An 18,308-nucleotide genomic window follows, 5' to 3' on the forward strand; every position below is an offset into this window, starting at 1 on the left:
GTGATGGGCTATGGGAAGTTAAAGTTTGAGCTTCTAATGTTTATGAATACAACATTTGGTTAGACAAAAAGATAAGGCTTTAGAATAGAAAATGTCCTTCAGATTGAGAATTTCTGGAAGTAATTATGTGCAAGCCATGATTTCACATAGTTTCTGCCTTTATCAGTGTGTGATAGAAGCATTGTATGGAGTTTTTAAAAAAAGTGTTGAATTTGCATGGTCTTCCTCAAGTACCACCTCTGCCTCTTCCATCTAAACTATATGCTCTTGTGAAAGTCATTGTCCCTTTCCTGAATTTTGCCTTCACCATGTACTCAGTGTTAAAATCTTGCAGGGTTATCTCTTTGGGTTGTTCACTCTAACTTGTACATGAGCCCATGGCACTGAATTGAGACCCTTCAAAACACCTGCAGATGGAAACAACAGAAATTCTAGCTTCTCTTAGTCTCAGCAACTTTCTCCAGATGTGGGACTCTGTAAGTCTCTACCTGACTAGTAGGATAACCCATCTGTCGTCTTTCCTTCCCTCCCACTTATGAAGGGAGCCCAGTTAAAGATATGTTTATCTGCAGAGTTGTATGTCTGGTCTTGGTGAAGAATTCAGTTCTTACATAGGAGAATGGAGCATTTAACTTTAATAGGGTTCTTGGACTGAGTCTATTGCCTTTTGGGGGAGGTATCATGAAAACATATTAGAATTGTGGAAATAGACATTATCTGTTCAGATCTGCCACCTTGACAGGATGCTAAAGGATGGAAACTAAATTGATGTGGTATAGTAAGTCTAGCATGACCTAGAACAACTGGTTTTGTAATGTTGGTTGTTAATTGTGGGTGTTCACCGAGCATATAAATGTGAGCTGCATCTCCATGGGTTCAGTCTTAGAGCACCAGCTGGTGAGCAATGCTCGAAGCTGACTTGTAATCAACTTACATCATCTTCAATATGAAGATAGCCAAAGTGCCACTGCTTCTGACCCTGGCCCTTTGCCTCATACAAGGTGAGCAATTTGCATGTAATCTAAGCCTCTTGCCACACATGGCAAAGCCCTAGGCAGGGACTTGTCTCCCTCCCCCTGCTCCTCAAATGTATATATGTATGTATGTATGTTTGTGTGATTATATGTATTTGTGTATGTTTACTCTTGAAATATCTTGCCAGACACAGAGTTTTGAAAAATTATATATGTGGCTTAATAACTATTTTGTTAACTTTAGAAATGGCAAATAGTTTGACATAGTCTGAATTTTCATCCTTGAGAAATCCTTCTGTTAATTCTATAATAGTTCTAAAAAGCTAATAGATACTTCCTCATCTTCCTCTCGCCAAGCATATTAATTCATACTGTTAGGAATTATATATATTGTGCGTATATATGATACTAAGCATACCAATTCATACTGATAGGAATTATGTATATAATATTTAAAACTTAGATGTATATTTTATAAATAATAATGCTATATTTATAAACTATTAAAATTTAATCATCTATTCTTATTTTAAAGTAGTAGTGCCTTCTAGCGCATTTTATTTCTGTGTTCTGCAATCCTAAGTTGATTAAAAGCATTTCCCCTGGGTACCTGGGTGGCTCAGTGGGTTAAAGCCTTTGCCTTCGGCTCAGGTCATGATCTCAGGGTCCTGGGATCAAGTCCCGCATTGGGCTCTCTGCTCAGGAGGGAGCCTGCTTCCTCCTCTCTCTGCCTGCCTCTCTGCCTACTTGTGATCTGTCTCTGTCAAAGAAATAAATAAAATTTAAAAATTTTTTTTAAAAAAGCATTTTCCCTAAAAGGTAAGATACTTTTGTGGGAAGTAGAAGGTAACTTTTTGTATTTGTTATTTGAATTTGAAGGGAACATTAATTTCCTAGACTCAGTCTTGCTCTGAAGCATTTGTATTTTTTTAGAAGATTTTTCAAATTTATTTAACAGAGAGAGGGACAGCGAGAGAAGGAACACAAGCAGGGAGACTGGGAGAAGGAGAAGCAGGCCCCCCACCAAGCAGGGAGCCTGATGTGGGAGTTGATCCCGGGACTCTGAGATCATGACCTGAGCTGAAGGCAGATGGCTAACCAACTGAGCCACCCAGGCTCCCTGAAGCATTTGTATTTTTAAAAGAAAATCTCAGAGATGGAGTGTCATGAGATCATTATACATAAATGATGCCCACTTTCCTAAAATAAGTATCTAAGTACAAAAGGGAGTCTGTTAATGAGAGAGTATAATAGCCTATGATTTTAATTATTCTTAATGTTTGTCAGATCTCTAAGTTTTGTAGCTGTAATGAGGAGAGAGGGTTGTAAGAATTCAGAAACTTTCATTTTATGTACATATCTGATATAAACTTTATGCTACATTATACTTTTAAATTATAATTGACATGATACATTTATTGTATTATAATTTTAAAAGAGTTCTACCATACTTTGCTGTGAAAGGATCTCTTTGAAATTAGATATTTTGAAGAGGGTAAGAAAGTACCTGACTACTATTTTCCAAAGTAATTAGACTTTTATGAGTGACTAGACCTCTGTGAGTACATGTACTGATTTCCTGGTGAAGTGCCCTCATTTTATTTCCATGGTAAATTTTAACATGTTCAAAAGCAATTTGTGGTTTTATAACATGTAGTCATTAAAATAAGCAAGGCACATCACTGAGTGAATCGTTTATTTGTTGAATAGTTTACATTCCCTTAACTTTGGTTTCTGTATTTTTGTCCCAGATGCCGCCAGTGAGGATGAAAATCAGGTTAGTCCTGCTTTTTCTGTTCATTGAAACCATTCCAAAATCTCTAAAGAAAAACGGCCTGTGGCCAACACCTTCACATTAATAATACAGACATATTATACTGATAGGCACTAGTAGCTTTTGTTAAAAACACAGAAACAGGTCTTTATGAAGGAAGACATGAATCACACACAGACACACAAACACACATATACATCAATGTATTAATGATGATGGATGTCTGCAAGATGCAATCTACCATGTTAAAGGAGTGCTTTCAAATTCCATAAACAAACCAGTGAATTAGTATTGTTTGACTTAATAGCTGAAAAAGTCATGACAGACATAGAAAGCAAAAATAAATGTCCTTGTGGTCGTTGTGTATAAAGGGGTTGTCTGTACCTTGTATATAGTCAGTGTATATATATATCATTCAGTAAACATTTACTAAGCATCTATCATTTGTCAGACCCTGTGTGAGTTGTCAAGGATATTGGAAAATAAAGATAAATAGGCAAGAATTCTCCCCTTGTGGAGCTTACATATTAGTGAAGGGAAACAGATAAGTTAGTAAGTAAATTAGTAAAATATATAGAACATTAAATGATGATTAATGTTAGGAGGAAAATGAACCAGAATGGAAGATAGGAATTTCTGGGGATGGAGGTGGTATCAATACTTTAGAATACTCAAGTACGTTTTCTCTGAAAAGATAGTATTAGACCAAGGATCTGAAGGTAAAAAGTCCTGCAGATTTTTGCAGGTGACAGCAGATCAGGGAGAAGAATTTGTAATGGCCGAGGCCTTGAGTCAGGAGGGTGTGTAGCCAACTATTAGAGGTCTTTTGTTTGAACAATAAAAGTATCATTTTCTTATAGAAGTTAATTTTTTTTTTTTTTACCTATTTGGGAAAAAAAATAGACAGTGGGTTACATCCCAACCAGTATAGGAAAGAGTTTGGCCTTGGAGGGCTTTAGTTTTTCTGAAACCTGTGGAGAAAGCACAAACAGCAATAATAACAAAACAAAACAAAATGGAAACAAGCCAAAAGCTGGAAGGTGGAGTGCAAGTAAATACTTGCTGAAAAGCAATCTCCCCACCTCAGGATGCCTTTTTGGTGTAGATCTGTTCTTGTTTCAACCCTCTTTCATTTTTGGGTAATTGAGAGGACATTCCTTCTTTCTCAGGGAAAACCCTCCTCCTTTCAATTTGTATGGTCTTTTCCTGTTTTCCAAGAGAGTATGTTGGATTATTTCATAACTCAGAAAGCAGCATTGAGTTCTACCTTAACTAATTAAACTAATCTTGACCTTCTCTCTGGGTCTTGGTTGTCCATCTGTTAAAAAAAAAAAAAACAGGTCTTGGGGCGCCTGGGTGGCTCAGTGGGTTAAGCCGCTGCCTTTGGCTCAGGTCATGATCTCGGAGTCCTGGGATCGAGTCCCACATCGGGCTCTCTGCTCAGCAGGGAGCCTGCTTCCTCCTCTCTGCCTGCCTCTCTGCCTGCTTGTGATCCTCTCTGTCAAATAAATAAATAAAATCTTTAAAAAAAAAAAAAAACAGGTCTTTCTAGGAATTAGCCATTCATCTCATTGTGATACTGGAGAAGTCTGTCCAGTTCAGGAGTTATCCTGATTGGTAATGTTCTTTTTCAACGGACCACTAAAAACTATTAAAACCTTCATTCTAGTGTTCAGTGAATCTTTGTTTTCAATACTTTCTGAAGACCTGCCTCACAAGGGATATAATTCTATCATAAAAAACACCAGGTTCTTCTCTGATTGTATGACAAATTTTTATCTAGACTATATAGAATCAGTTACATCTGGCAAGCTAAGCAGGAACTTGCAATGTGGCATTAGATACTGTAGAGTCAAGAGACTAGACAGATCTCAAGAGGCCCAGTCGTCAGTCTGTTGCCAGAAATTATTGCTGTGCTACTCAGATAAGATCACTGGGTGGTGATAATAATTTTAGAGATATTTTAGTAGGTCGCCATTGGCAAAATTTCCCAGGGCTGGTCTCTGATATTATTTATTTATTCTTCTTCACCATTAATCATTCTGCAAGTGCTACCAACTGCCTCCCATGTTTAAGGGGCTAGGTGAAGTACATCGTTACCCATTTGACGGTAAGCACGGTTTAGGTGAGGATGGTTCTGCCTTATTGCTGTATCCATGAACCTAGGCATATCCGTGTCACCTAGCAAAGTAAATTAATATCATAATGAGTTTTTGTTGACAGACTTAATGATTGTTATAAAGATACAGGGGGCTGGATAGAATACTTTTCTTTTTAAAATTCAATTAATTAACATACAATGTGTTATTACTTTCAGAGGTAAAGTTCAGTGATTCATCAATTGTATATAACACCCAGGACTCATTACATGACAAGTCCTCCTTAATGCCCTTCATGCTGTTACTTTTTTGTTTGTTTGTTTGTTTGTTTTGGCAAAATTGAAAAAAAAAAAAAAAGGCTTGCTCTAAAGGCCCACTGGATTTTCTAATAGGGAGTATAACTTATTAAATCAGTACTTAGTGAGATACTGCAAATGCTCCATTTATTTTAAGAGTGACATATAGCAAGTCTTCCGTAAAATACATTGAATTAACTTGTTCAGCAATCTTTTTGTGTTCCTTTTGACAGTAATTACTATTGACCTACTGTGTAATAGGTATTTTATATGTGTCATATTCCAGTAATAATAATCACAACAATAATAAAAAAAAAGAGGAAGAAGAGGGGAAGAGGATAATATAATTATTATCTACCATGTGTTGGGCACTTTGAAAGTTTTACATACTTATAATATTTAATCCTCACAACACATATGGAACATATGAAATAATATCCTCAGTTTTTATAGATAGGATAAATAAGCCATCAAGAAGTTAATTTGCTAAGACTATTGGGCTTGTAAATATCTACCCTGGAATATAAGGTCAGGTCTTTCCATTTCACTGTTTTAGAAGAAATCTTATTAAGTAGATTCGCAATCTCCAACGGACAGTCATTGTTTTTATTTGTGTTCTTCCTGTTGATGGAGTGAATGGCTTCTGTACAAAGCAGGTATTGGTATTTAAATAGTAGTGCTGAAGGAGGTTCTTAGAGGGTAAAGTCTTGCTTTGATGAGATTTTAGTAAACACACTTTTTTTCATCTTTTCCTTAGGAAACATGTGATGAGTATCGGACACTGATGAAAAATGGAAAATTATTTTGTTCCCAAGATAAAGAACTTTTTCAAAGCCCTGATGGAAGAGCCTTCATCAGTAGATGTGCCATGTGCAAAATAATACTGTGAGTAAACTTCCTCTTTAAGTGTTTGGGTTACCTGCTATTCTCTGGACTAGTGAGTGTAATTTTGTGTTCTGTCAAATACATTTTTCTAACTTGCAAAGTTTAAATAAAAATGCTTAGCAGATCACTCTGACCCCTCTTCAGGTGGAGCTGGATAAGTGCCACCTACCTGATAAGATTTTAACAATCACACAAATGGTATTCCAAAGCATTCAAGAGCATCCAGGGCTAATACCTTATGTGGTACTTAATAGTCTTTTGAAGAAGCAGTCCCAATTTGAGTTTTCTGGCTCTGGGACAAAAAAGAATTCTTGGGTGGTGTGTTAAGCCCTGACTCTGTTGTATGCTTGGGACTGAGGAAAGACCCCTGGGAGTGATGCCGAAGTCTCCTTATGGCAGCCAGCCAGTAGAAAAACAAGCGGGACAAACCCTAATCCTGTGAGTTGCCAGTGTTTTTAAACATTTTGGATTATGCTAGAAAAACATAGTCTAAAGAACTGATTTTAGATTCCACCTCCCAGGAGCTCAGGAAGGGTCAGTTTCCTGGGGGTTTACTGACATCTATGCAATGCTCCTTAGCTTGATTTCCTTCTCTTTAATGACACCTAAAGGTGGAAGAAGGCTTGTTATCCATTGAAAAATCCTCAAATCAAAGTGTTCTCATTGGTTTTCGAAAGGAGGTCCTCTTTAATGTCTGACCACCATCAAAACTTCAGCACTGATATCAAGCCTATACTAAGCTTATCCACATTATAATAATTAGCATTTTAAATGCCAGGCGGTATGTCTCAGGGGATTTAATTTGACATAGTCAGTAATATTGGGATAATGAAGCTGTGATCACATATGCTGCTCCTAGTGAAGAAATTGTGGAAGATAGAGAAAGAAAGGAAAGATTTAAGGGGTGGGGTTGGGGGGAGACCCAGGGCAAGCTGGTCTCTTGGAAGCTGAATGTAAACCAGCAGATGTATTATTTACTAAAAGCTTCCTTCTTGTTATAGGATGTCTTCCTAGGAGACTGAAACTATGAAATATAGTACATTTTGAAAAATAATTTGAAACAAAAATAAAATACCTTGAGATATACAAGGCAGGCTATTTATCTCTTTGAAGTCACTCACTCAGTTATTGTTTCTGTCACCTATTTAAATTATGTTGGAATAAACTTGGTTTCTTAAACTGAAAAGGAGATATACAAGGCATAAAAGCTCTTAAATTTCTGAATTTGCCCTGTGGGACCTTACAGTTTAGAACGAAAAGAAGCAGATAGATTTTGGTTCAGTGCAAATATGGTATTTCAAAGAGACTATTCCAATGATGGCAGAGATGGCTTTTAGAGTTGGTGAACACCTGGATGTTATAAGCATGAAAGGGGTCGGGGAGCATAGTCTGTTGGTTGTGCTGTTAAAGGTAGAGATTCTTGCCTCCTGTAGAACCATGTCTGAGATATTTTTCAGCACTGAAGTAGAATCAGTAGAATCATTTTCAGCACTGAAGTAGTCTGAGATATTTTTCAACACTGAGGAGAGATTTATGGTCCTTTAGCTAATTTCTGCACATACCTATCTCCACATCTGATATACTAGATTGAACTGAGAAGAAGAATCAAAATTAAGGTTGGCATATATGCCATTATCTCCCAAGTTGGGAAAGCATTCTAAGCTATGCTACTCCCTGCTCTCTTCCAGGGAAAAAGAAGCAAAATCCCAGAAAAGGGCCAGCTATTTAACAAGAGCCTCTCAGACCACTGCCCCAGAAAAGGTGAGATTATTTGAAGTCAACTTGTCATTATTGCTTTCAAGATTGTGTTCGATTCTATTTAGAGCTACTTGTGTATTTCCTAATTACTAGGTCATACCTGTTGTGAGGCCAACTCCTTAGGAAGCTGTTGATGAAGCTGGGGGTTATCACTAGGAATTCTGACGAGTATTCGTATCACTCCAGGTCTCCTGGATAGTTTCTTCTCCAGTATCTTCTTGCTGTTCCTTCTTTCTGTCCCTCACACATAATTAAAACAATCAGTCAAGGGAGATGCACCCAAATTACTGTAACACCCCTGGTCTAACCAAGCTAAAATTTTCCCCATCAATGTTACTTAGGAATGTCTGAGATCCTTAGCCTTCACAGTAAATCTACTTAACCACAATCTTTGCTTGAACCTAACTGGTCTCACTTTTAAAACAATAACACAGTCACCCCTCAAGTGTCAATCACTGCAAATCCTTTATCTGAGCAAAAGTGAGCAGCTTCTGTGCTCTAAAAACATCCCTGGAGATCAGAAAAGTTTCCTGGAAAGTTCCAGTTCTGCCTTTAGTTGTCACATTTAGAGAGAGGCTCATTCAGTATGATCTATTCTCCTTCTTCACCCTCTCCTCCCATCTTTTTCCTTCATGAGAAACTATTCAGTGATGTTTTAAGATAGAAAACACAGCAAATGACAAACAAACAAACAAAAAAAGAAATACACATACATACCAATTCTAACAAAACTATTTTGAAATATTTCTAATCGTACATTTACTGAATTTTAATCAAATAAGATTTTTAAGAAATAAAATTTTGGAATTCTAAGACAAGATCCTTTTCTATTATCATTTTATGCCTGAGTTATAATTTTTAACCTCTTAAGTCCTTATGATTACTTGCCTTGCTACCTAGGAACATACTTAACTTACAAATTAAGGTAGTCCATATGTGACTGCAGGCCCTTGAGGTAAAATTACCTGTTTAGATTTTTACGTGTTTGTTTTTGAATGGTTTCATGTAATTACACTGGTTTTGTTGTTACTTTCCCCCATAAGAGAGAAAAATCTACCTATTTTCTCTGCTTAGATTCCTCACATGAAAAATCAACCTGATGTTCACTTTCAGAATAAGGTGCTCTACCTATTCAAGAATTTTCCTCCTACATGGGGCTCCTGGGTGGCTCAGTGGGTTAAAGCCTCTGCCTTCAGCTCAGGTCATGATCCCAGGGTCCTGAAATCGAGCCTCACATCACGCTCTCTGCTCAGTGGGGAGCATGCTTCCTCCTCTTTCTCTGCCTGCCTCTCTGCCTACTTGTGATCTCTCTCTGTCAAATAAATAAATAAAATCTTGGGGGGGAAAAATTTTTTTTCTCCTACAGACAGCCTTTCTCACTTGCAACATCAATTTCTTCTTCACTAGTATGTCATCTTTTCACTTTCTGGCACTAATATCCAATCCATCTACAACTCTCATTGGTATTGTCTCCAAAGTCTATCCCAAATATGACCTCTTTTCACCATTTTCATTTCTATCATCTGTAGTCCAATTTCTCATAATCTTTAATGTGTTTGGTCCATTTAAAGACTTTTACTTTTTTTTTTAACAGCTCTTTTCCTCTCTTTTTAAAAAATTTTTTTAAATTTATTTTTTATTTTCAGCATAAAAGTATTCATTATTTTTGCACCACACCCAGTGCTCTATGCAATCTGTGCCCTCTATAATACCCACCACCTGGTACCCCGACCTCCCACCCCCTGCCCCTTCAAAACCCTCAGATTGTTTTTCAGAGTCCATAGTCTCTCATGGTTCACCTCCCCTTCCAATTTCCCCCAACTCCCTTCTCCTCTCTATCTCCCCATGTCCTCTGTGTTATTCCTTATGTTCCACAAATAAGTGAAACCATATGATAATTGACTCTCTTTGCTTGACTTATTTCACTCAGCATAATCTCTTCCAGTCCCGTCCATGTTGCTACAAAAGTTGGGTATTCATCCTTTCTGATGGAGGCATAATACTCCATAGTGTATATGGACCACATCTTCCTTATCCATTCATCCATTGAAGGGCATCTTGGTTCTTTCCACAGTTTGGTGACTGTGTCCATTGCTGCTATGAACATTGGGGTACAGATGGCCCTTCTTTTCACTACATCTGTATCTTTGGGGTAAATACCCAGTAGTGCAATTGAAGGGTCATAGGAAGCTCTATTTTTAATTTCTTGAGGAATCTCCACACTGTTCTCCAAAGAGGCTGCACAAACTTGCATTCCCACCAACAGTGTAAGAGGGTTCCCCTTTCTCCACATCACCTCCAAAACATATTGTTTCCTGTCTTGCTAATTTTGGCCATTCTAACTGGTGTAAGGTGATATCTCAATGTGGTTTTAATTTGAATCTCCCTGAGGGCTAGTGATGATGAACATTTTTTCATGTGTCTGATAGCCATTTGTATGTCTTCATTGGAGAAGTGTCTGTTCATATCTTCTGCCCATTTTTTGATATGATTGTCTGTTTTGTGTATGTTGAGTTTGAGGAGTTCATTATAGATCCTGGATATCAACCTTTTGTCTGTACTGTCATTTGTCAATATCTTCTCCCATTCCGTGGGTTGCCTCTTTGTTTTGTTGACTGTTTCCTTTGCTGTGCAGAAGCTTTTGATTTTGATGAAGTCCCAAAAGTTCATTTTCGCTTTTGTTTCCTTTGCCTTTGGAGACATAACTTGAAAGAAGTTGCTGTGGCTGTTATCGAAGAGATTACTGCCTATGTTCTCCTCTAGGATTCTGATGGATTCCTGTCTCACGTTGAGGTCTTTTATCCATTTTGAGTTTATCTTTGTGTACAGTGTAAGAGAATGGTCGAGTTTCATTCTTCTACATATAGCTGCCCAGTTTTCCCGGCACCATTTATTGAAGAGACTGTTTTTTTTCCACTGTATATTTTTTCCTGTTTTGTTGAAGATTATTTGACCATAGAGTTGAGGGTCCATCTCTGGGCTGTCTACTCTGTTCCACTGGTCTATGTGTCTGATTTTATGCCAGTACCATGCTGTCTTGGTGATCACAGCTTTGTAGAAAAGCTTGAAATCAGGTAACGTGATGCCCCCCGTTTTATTTTTGTTTTTCAACATTTCCTTAGCGATTCGGGGTCTCTTCTGATTCCATATAAATTTTAGGATTATTTGCTCCAGCTCTTTGAAGAATACTGGTGGAATTTTGATCGGAATAGCATTAAAAGTATAGATTGCTCTAGGCAGTATAGACTGCTCTAGGCAGTATAGACATTTTAACAATGTTTATTCTTCCGATCCAAGAGCATGGAATGGTCTTCCATCTTTTTGTGTCTTTTACTTTTTAAACTGATTGATTCACTCATCAATGTTTCTCATTGATGTGGATTGCCAACTATGTAGGATATCAAGTCCATATGCGTGTATCTGTGTGTTTCTGAGTTCCCTATTCTGTTCAGATGAGCTCGTTGCTTCAGTAACTAATAAGGCAGGTCCCTTTTCTTAATTCATCTTTTTCCAAGTTCACTTACTTTATGCATAGACACACTTTTTTCCATATACTAGAAATAAAAAGTTTATTGAGTTTATGTAAAATCCAACATGAGTTTGGGAACAAAGTGATCAGGGATACCAAGAATTTAATAATTTGAGTTAAATTGACTTTTTGTAATATGAGCCTATCCAACTCAAGAGGACAGAATACCTTATCATTAATTCATAATCATTTCTGTCTGCTTTATGAAATCTATTAAGTATTCTCAACAGATTTTTATAATTTTTGCTAATACCTAGGTAATTTGTCATTTTACTGATATTTTGTTTGGTATTTTATTGTTTATGGTATTTCTATCTGGTTATTGTTCTGTTGATTTCTACAGGTTAATCTTATATCGAACAGCTTTATGATATCTTGTGTTAATTCTGATAGTTTTTTGAGTCTGTCATTTTTTTCTTGGTAGTTGATCACATTATCTGCATAATAGGAGATAATAGGTGTTTTATAACTCCCTTTTCCATTTTATCATTCCTTTATTTCTTTTTCTTTTCTTATATGATTGTCTAGGATCTAGAATTCCTTAAACAGTAGTGATGATAATGAACATCAGCTTGCCCTGTCATCATATATTAAAAGGAATATATCTAGAGTTTCTCCATAACTATACTTACTGTAGGTGTTTTATAAATAAACTTTAGCAAGTTTAGAAAATTCCTTTCTGTTCTTAATCTCCTGAATCTGTTTTGATCATTACCAAATGTCTTTTCTACAACTGTTGAAATAATTTTCTGATTTTTCTCTTTCAGTCTATTAATATAATAAATTTCTTGATAAATTTGCTTATGTTAAACTATTAATGTTTTCTTAAGGTAAATCATACTTAACCATACACATTTTTAATACACTGTTGAATTTGGATAGTATTTCATTTAGGAAATTTGAAACTTTTCGTAAGTTAAATGAAAACACTTCATTTTTCATTTTACTGGAGATCTCATTTCATTTAGGTTTACTCACTTCATTTAAGGAGGTTAGCAAATCCTCTATCCAAAAAACAAAAAAACAGCTCTTTCTGCTTACAGGTCCTATTCCTGTACTTTAATAAAACCACCTTTTTTGCACCAGAAAAAAAAAAGAGAGAAAGAAAAAGAAAACACAGTGAAAAAAATCCCAGTGGAAACCAAATGCTGGGGTAGATGTAACTATATCCTGAAATTTGAATGCCCTCCCCGGTACATACAGGCCTATCTGCAAACAGTGGAAGCCTTATTAGCCTGAGGTGTTTGAGCCCAAACTGTGTCTGATCATTGGCCAACCACTAAGTTATAGAGATAAATAAAGAAAAACCTAGAGAGACAGTCTTAAAAAAATAAAAACCATAAACATTTCCATGGGAGACACATCAACAGCTGTACACTATAGAACAGCAAGAAATCAGAGAGTTAGCCCAGCCAAAGATGCAAATAAGCAATAAGACAGCAAAAAGAATCTTTACAGTAAAATCATTATTCAAAATGTCCGATCTTCAACAAAAATTGTGAAATATGCAAAGTAACTGGAATGTATGACCCATACTCAGGGAAAGAAAAGCCAATGGAAACTATCTGAGTGTCCCTGAATGTTAGATTTCACAAAGACTTGAAGCAGCTATTTTAAAAATGTTCAAATACTAAAGAAAACTATAGGTGGATTATTAAAGGAAAGTATAATGACAATGAATAAACAAATAGAAATTTTCAGGAGATAGAGATGGAGATAGACAATGGTATATATCTCAAATAGAAATTCTGGAGTTGACAAGCATAAGTCAAAAAATTGAGTAGAGAGGTTCAAAAGCAGCATTGAGGTTGCATAAGAAAGAATTACTAAACTTGTAGAAAGATCAATAAAAGTTAACAATAGAAATAGAGAAAAATATTGATGAAAAATGGAGCAACAGAGTCTCTGAGGTAGCAGGCATGCCAAAATATGTGCAATAGAAATATCAAAAATAAAAAAGAGATAAAATAGAACAATTATTTCAAGAAATAATGGCCTGGGGCGCCTGGGTGGCTCAGTGGGTTAAAGCCTCTGCCTTCAGCTCAGGTCACGATCCTGGGTCCTGGGATCGAGCCCCACATCAGGCTCTCTGTTCAGTGGGGAGCCTGCTTCCCCCTCTCTCTCTGCCTGACTCTCTGCCTACTTGTGATCTCTCTCTCTGTCAAATACATAAATAAAATCTTAAAAAAAGAAAGAAAGAAAGAAAGAAATAATGGCCTAAAGTGTATCACACTATATTTTTTAAAAATTACTCATTACATTCAAGGATTTCAACAAGTCCCAAATAGGATAAATATAAAGTGATTGGAACTTAGGCCATCATGATCAAAATGTTGAAATCAAGAGAAAATGTTTGAAGTGGCAACAGAAAAATGACACATTCTTTATACTGGTTACAATTGATGACTCATCTAAAATAATGAAGGCCTAAAGACAATGGAATGGCGTGCTCAAAGCTCTTAAAAAAAAAAAAAAGTTTATCAATATTCTATATCCAGAGAGTTAATCTATAAAAATTAAATCAAATAAAGAAATTTCCGAATCAGTGAAATCTGGGAAAATTTGTTGCCTTCAGACCTGTCTTACAAGTAATAATAAAAGTAGTGCATTAGCTGAAGGGAAATGACTCCTGGATGGTAACTTGGACTTACAGAAAGAAATGAAAAGCACCAGAATGATAAATATATATATTAATATGAACTACTTTATAAATATATTTCCCTTATTTTCATCGTTTCTTTTATTTATTTTTCATGTAATCTCTGCATCCAATGTGGGGCTTGAATTCACCAAGATCAAGAGTCCCATGCTCAAAAAAAAGAGTCCCATGCTCTACTGACAGGGACAGCCAGGTGCATCTCACCCAGTTCCTTTTAAAGATACAACATACAAAGCAGTAATTACAGTGCTGTTTTATTGGGTGTATTGATAATTTTTTAAATTAATTAATTATTTTTTTAAATAAACATATAATGTATTTTTATCCCCAGGGGTACAGGTCTGTGAATCGCGAGGTTTACACACTTCACAGCACTCACCATAGCACATACCCTCCCCAATGTCCATAACCCCATCCCCCTCTCCCAAGCCCCCTCCCCCCAGCAACCCTCAGTTTGTTTTGTGAGATTACAAGTCACTTATGGTTTGTATCCCTCCCAATCCCATCTTGTTTCATTTATTCTTCTCCTACCCCCTTACCTCCCCCCACATTGCATCTCCACTTCCTCATATCAGGGAGTTCATATGATGGTTGTCTCTCTCCAGTTGACTTATTTCGCTAAGCATGATACCCTCTAGTTCCATCTACGTCGTCACAAATGGCAAGATTTCTTTTTTTGATGGCTGCATAGTATTCCATTGTGTATATATACCACATCTTCTTTATCCATTCATCTGTTGATGGACATCTAGGTTCTTTCCATAGTTTGGCTATTGTAGACATTGCTGCTATAAACATTCAGGTGCACATGCCCCTTCGGATCGCTGCATTTCTGTCTTTAGGGTAAATACCCAGTAGTGCAATTGCTGGGCCATAGGGTAGTTCTATTTTCAACATTTTGAGGAACCTCCATGCTGTTTTGCAGAGTGGTTGCACCAGCTTGCATTTGTATGGATAAAATATTTAAGATAACTATAGTACAAAGGGGAATAAAAGAGCTGTACTGGGACAAAGTTTCTATATTTTACCAGAATTAAATATTAATCTTTAATAGATTGTGATAAACTAGGAGGTATACTGCAATTACTAGAGTAACCATCAAGAAAATGACAAATATAATAAATAAATAAAATGAACACAATAGTTAAAAAGACACCCTAGAAATATTTAACCAAAAAGAAGGCAGTAGAGGAGGACTAAAGAAGTAAAAAAGCACAAAATCATATTGAAAACAAATAGAAACATAGCAAATAAAAATATATCAATAATTATACTAAATTTAAATAATTTAAATATTCCAGTCAAAAAGTGGAGATTTTTGTCTGATTTTAAAAAACAGCTATAAATTATCTCCATTAGGTATTCCTTAAATCCAAAGACAGAAGAAGTGTGAAATGATGAGTGATAGCAGGCCAAATATAACATGAGAGAGCAAGATTTGCTACATTACCATCTGATAAAATAGACATTAAAAAAGGCATTTTTATTTTATTTTATTTATTTGTCAGAGAGAGAGAGAGGAGTGAGAGCAAGCACAGGCAAACAGAGTGGCAGCAGAGGCAGAGGGAGAAGCAGGCTCCCTGCCGAGCAAGGAGCCCAATGTGGGACTCGATCCCTGGACGCCGGGACCATGACCTGAGCCGAAGGCAGCCGCTTTAACGAACTGAGCCACCCAGGTGTCCCTAAAATAGACATTAAGACAAATAATATTATTGGAGACAAACAGGGATATTTTGTAATACAAAAGTATTAACACACCAGGAGATATAACAATTATAAATGTATATGCTCCTACTCACAGAAGTTCAAAATGTATAAAACCAGATATTCTTTCATTAAATGAAAAAATAGACAATTCAGCAATAATAATTCGAAATTTTAATACTCTACTGTTAAAAATGGATGGATCTAGACAAAATATCAATGATATAGAATACTTGAACTAACTGAAATATACAGAGTGTTTCCCCAATGACTACAGAAGGTACATTCTTTTCAAGGAACAATGAAACAGTCTACAAAATAGATTAAATGCTAGGATATAAAATGTATCTCATTAAATTTAAAATAATTAAAATCATACAAAATATGTTTTCTGAAAAACAGAATTGAATAGAAAACCAGCAAGAGCAAGAAATTGGAGAAATCCCCAAATATTTGGACAGTAAGAAGCAGCATACTTCTAAATAACTGATGGATAAAAGAAACAATCTTGAGAGAAATCAGAATATAATTTGAACTGAAGAAATATAAAAGTTCAATTCAAGACTTAAGAGCTTAGCTAAAGCATTGTATAGAGCTTTAAAAATACCTAAATCAGAGAAGAAAAAAGGTCACAAATTAATAATCTTAACTTCTACATTAAGAAACTTAGAAAAAGAAGAGCAAACTAAACCTCAGTCAAGCAGAAGGAGGGACATACTAAAGAATAGAGCAGAAATCAATAAAATATAAAACCTTAAATTAATAGGAAGTTAATGGACCAGATGTTGGTTCTTTGAGAAGATTAACAAAGCTGGTATACCTTTAGACAAAATGCCCTAACAAAAAAGAAAAAAAGTGAAAGAAAACAAAATTACCAAATTCAGGAATGAAATATGAAATATCATTATATACCCTAGAGAAACTACAAGGATTATAGTAGAATGTTATGAACAAATGTGTGCCCCAAAAGTAGACAACTGACATGAAATAGACAAATTCCTAGAAATACATGAATTACTAAAAACTGACCCAAGAAGAAATAAAAAATCAAAATAGATGTACAGCAAGTAAACAAGTTGAATCCATGATTAAGTGAAAGAAAAGTTCAGATTTTGTTGGTGACCCCCACCAAATAGTGAAAGAAGAAATATTAATCTTGTATAGACTCATTCAGGAAATAGAAGAAGTAACACTTTTTAGCCAGTATTATTTTGATATGAAATCCAAAGGAAGATATCACAACTACAGAAGACTACTGACAAATATTTCTAATAAATGTACATAGAAAAATATTTAACAAAATATTAGCAAACAGAATCCACAACAACAACAACAAAAGATAAAACCATAACCAAAGGAAATTATTCTAGGAAAGAAAGGTTGGTTTAACAACAGAAAATCTAGTATACCATATTGATAAAGGACAAAAATACCTCATTATTTCAATAGAGGCAGAAAAGGCATTTAACAAAATCTAACAGTCATTCAAGATTAAAAAAAAAAAAAACACTCTTCTGTCTCTCTTTCAAACATGAAAACACACAAACTCACATGCACAAAACTACTGATAGATAAAAACTTCCTCCGCTGATAAATGATAAAGCTTTAACTTACATCTACTTAAGGGTTAGGGAGTGAATACTTTTACTTTAAAGACTAGAAGAAAGTGCAGATGATTGCTCTTACCACTTTTATTCAACACACCACTTCTATTCAACATTGAGCTGGTGGATATAGCCAATATGATAAGGCAAAATTTCTTTTCTTTTTTTTTTTAACAGATTTTATTTATTTATTTATAATTTATTTATTTCACAGAGAGACAGCGAGAGAGGGAACACAAGCAGGGGGAGTGGGAGAGGGAGAAGCAGGCTTCCTGCAGAGCAGGGAGCCCAATGAGGGGCTTATCCCAGGACCGGGGGATTATGAGCTGAGTTGAAGGCAGATGCTTAAGTGCTTAACGACTGAGCCACCCAGGCACCCCAAGGCAAAATTTCTTAATTAATTAAGATATTCTGCTTGGAACGAAAGTAATTTTTTTTCATTGTAGGTACATGATACTGTATATAGAAAATCCTAAGCATCCATAAAAAGAAGCTAGAGAATAAGTTTAGCAAGAAACTAATAAAAGAGTTTAGCAAGATTTCAGTATACAAATCAGTAATGCAAACTGCATTGTATTTCTGTATACTAGCAATGAACAATCCAAAAATTATTATCAAGATGGCAATTCTACCAAAATTGATCTATAAATTCTACATATCCCCTACAAAGTCCTAGCTGACTTTTTTTTTTGGTAGAAATCAATAAATTAATTTTAATATTTATATAGAAATATTGGGACACCCAAGAGTAACTGACTTCAAAATGTATTATAAAATGAAAGTGAACAAAACAGTGTGTTATTGGTTTAAGGGCAGGCATAAAGATCAGTGCAGTGGAATGGAATTTATATTCTTTCCATTTATGGTCAGATATTTGACTGACTTGTCAAGATAAAACAAATGCTTGGAAAATTTAATATCCATAAAAATAAATTTAGACTCTTACCTTACATCATCCATAAAAATTAACTCAAAATGGATTAGAGTCTCAAATTTAAGAGTCGCAACTTAAATCATTTCTGGGCT

The 18,308-nt window shown here is 35.6% G+C and overlaps 1 protein-coding gene across 1 annotated transcript in view; it reads left to right on the forward strand.

Annotated features, from left to right (window-relative positions):
* The first annotated feature begins 946 nt into the window (after nt 1-946).
* Nucleotides 947-18,308, forward strand: part of SPINK5 (serine peptidase inhibitor Kazal type 5) — a 79,218-nt gene continuing 61,856 nt past the window's right edge. Inside the window, exons 1-4 of the mRNA XM_059173355.1 lie at nt 947-1,001; nt 2,726-2,751; nt 5,901-6,028; nt 7,717-7,789. Coding sequence (XP_059029338.1) covers nt 947-1,001; nt 2,726-2,751; nt 5,901-6,028; nt 7,717-7,789 — 282 coding nt within the window. The remainder of the gene's footprint in view (nt 1,002-2,725; nt 2,752-5,900; nt 6,029-7,716; nt 7,790-18,308) is intronic.

Source organism: Mustela lutreola, chromosome 5 (genome assembly GCF_030435805.1).
Source record: "Mustela lutreola isolate mMusLut2 chromosome 5, mMusLut2.pri, whole genome shotgun sequence".
NCBI classification, from domain to species: domain Eukaryota; kingdom Metazoa; phylum Chordata; class Mammalia; order Carnivora; family Mustelidae; genus Mustela; species Mustela lutreola.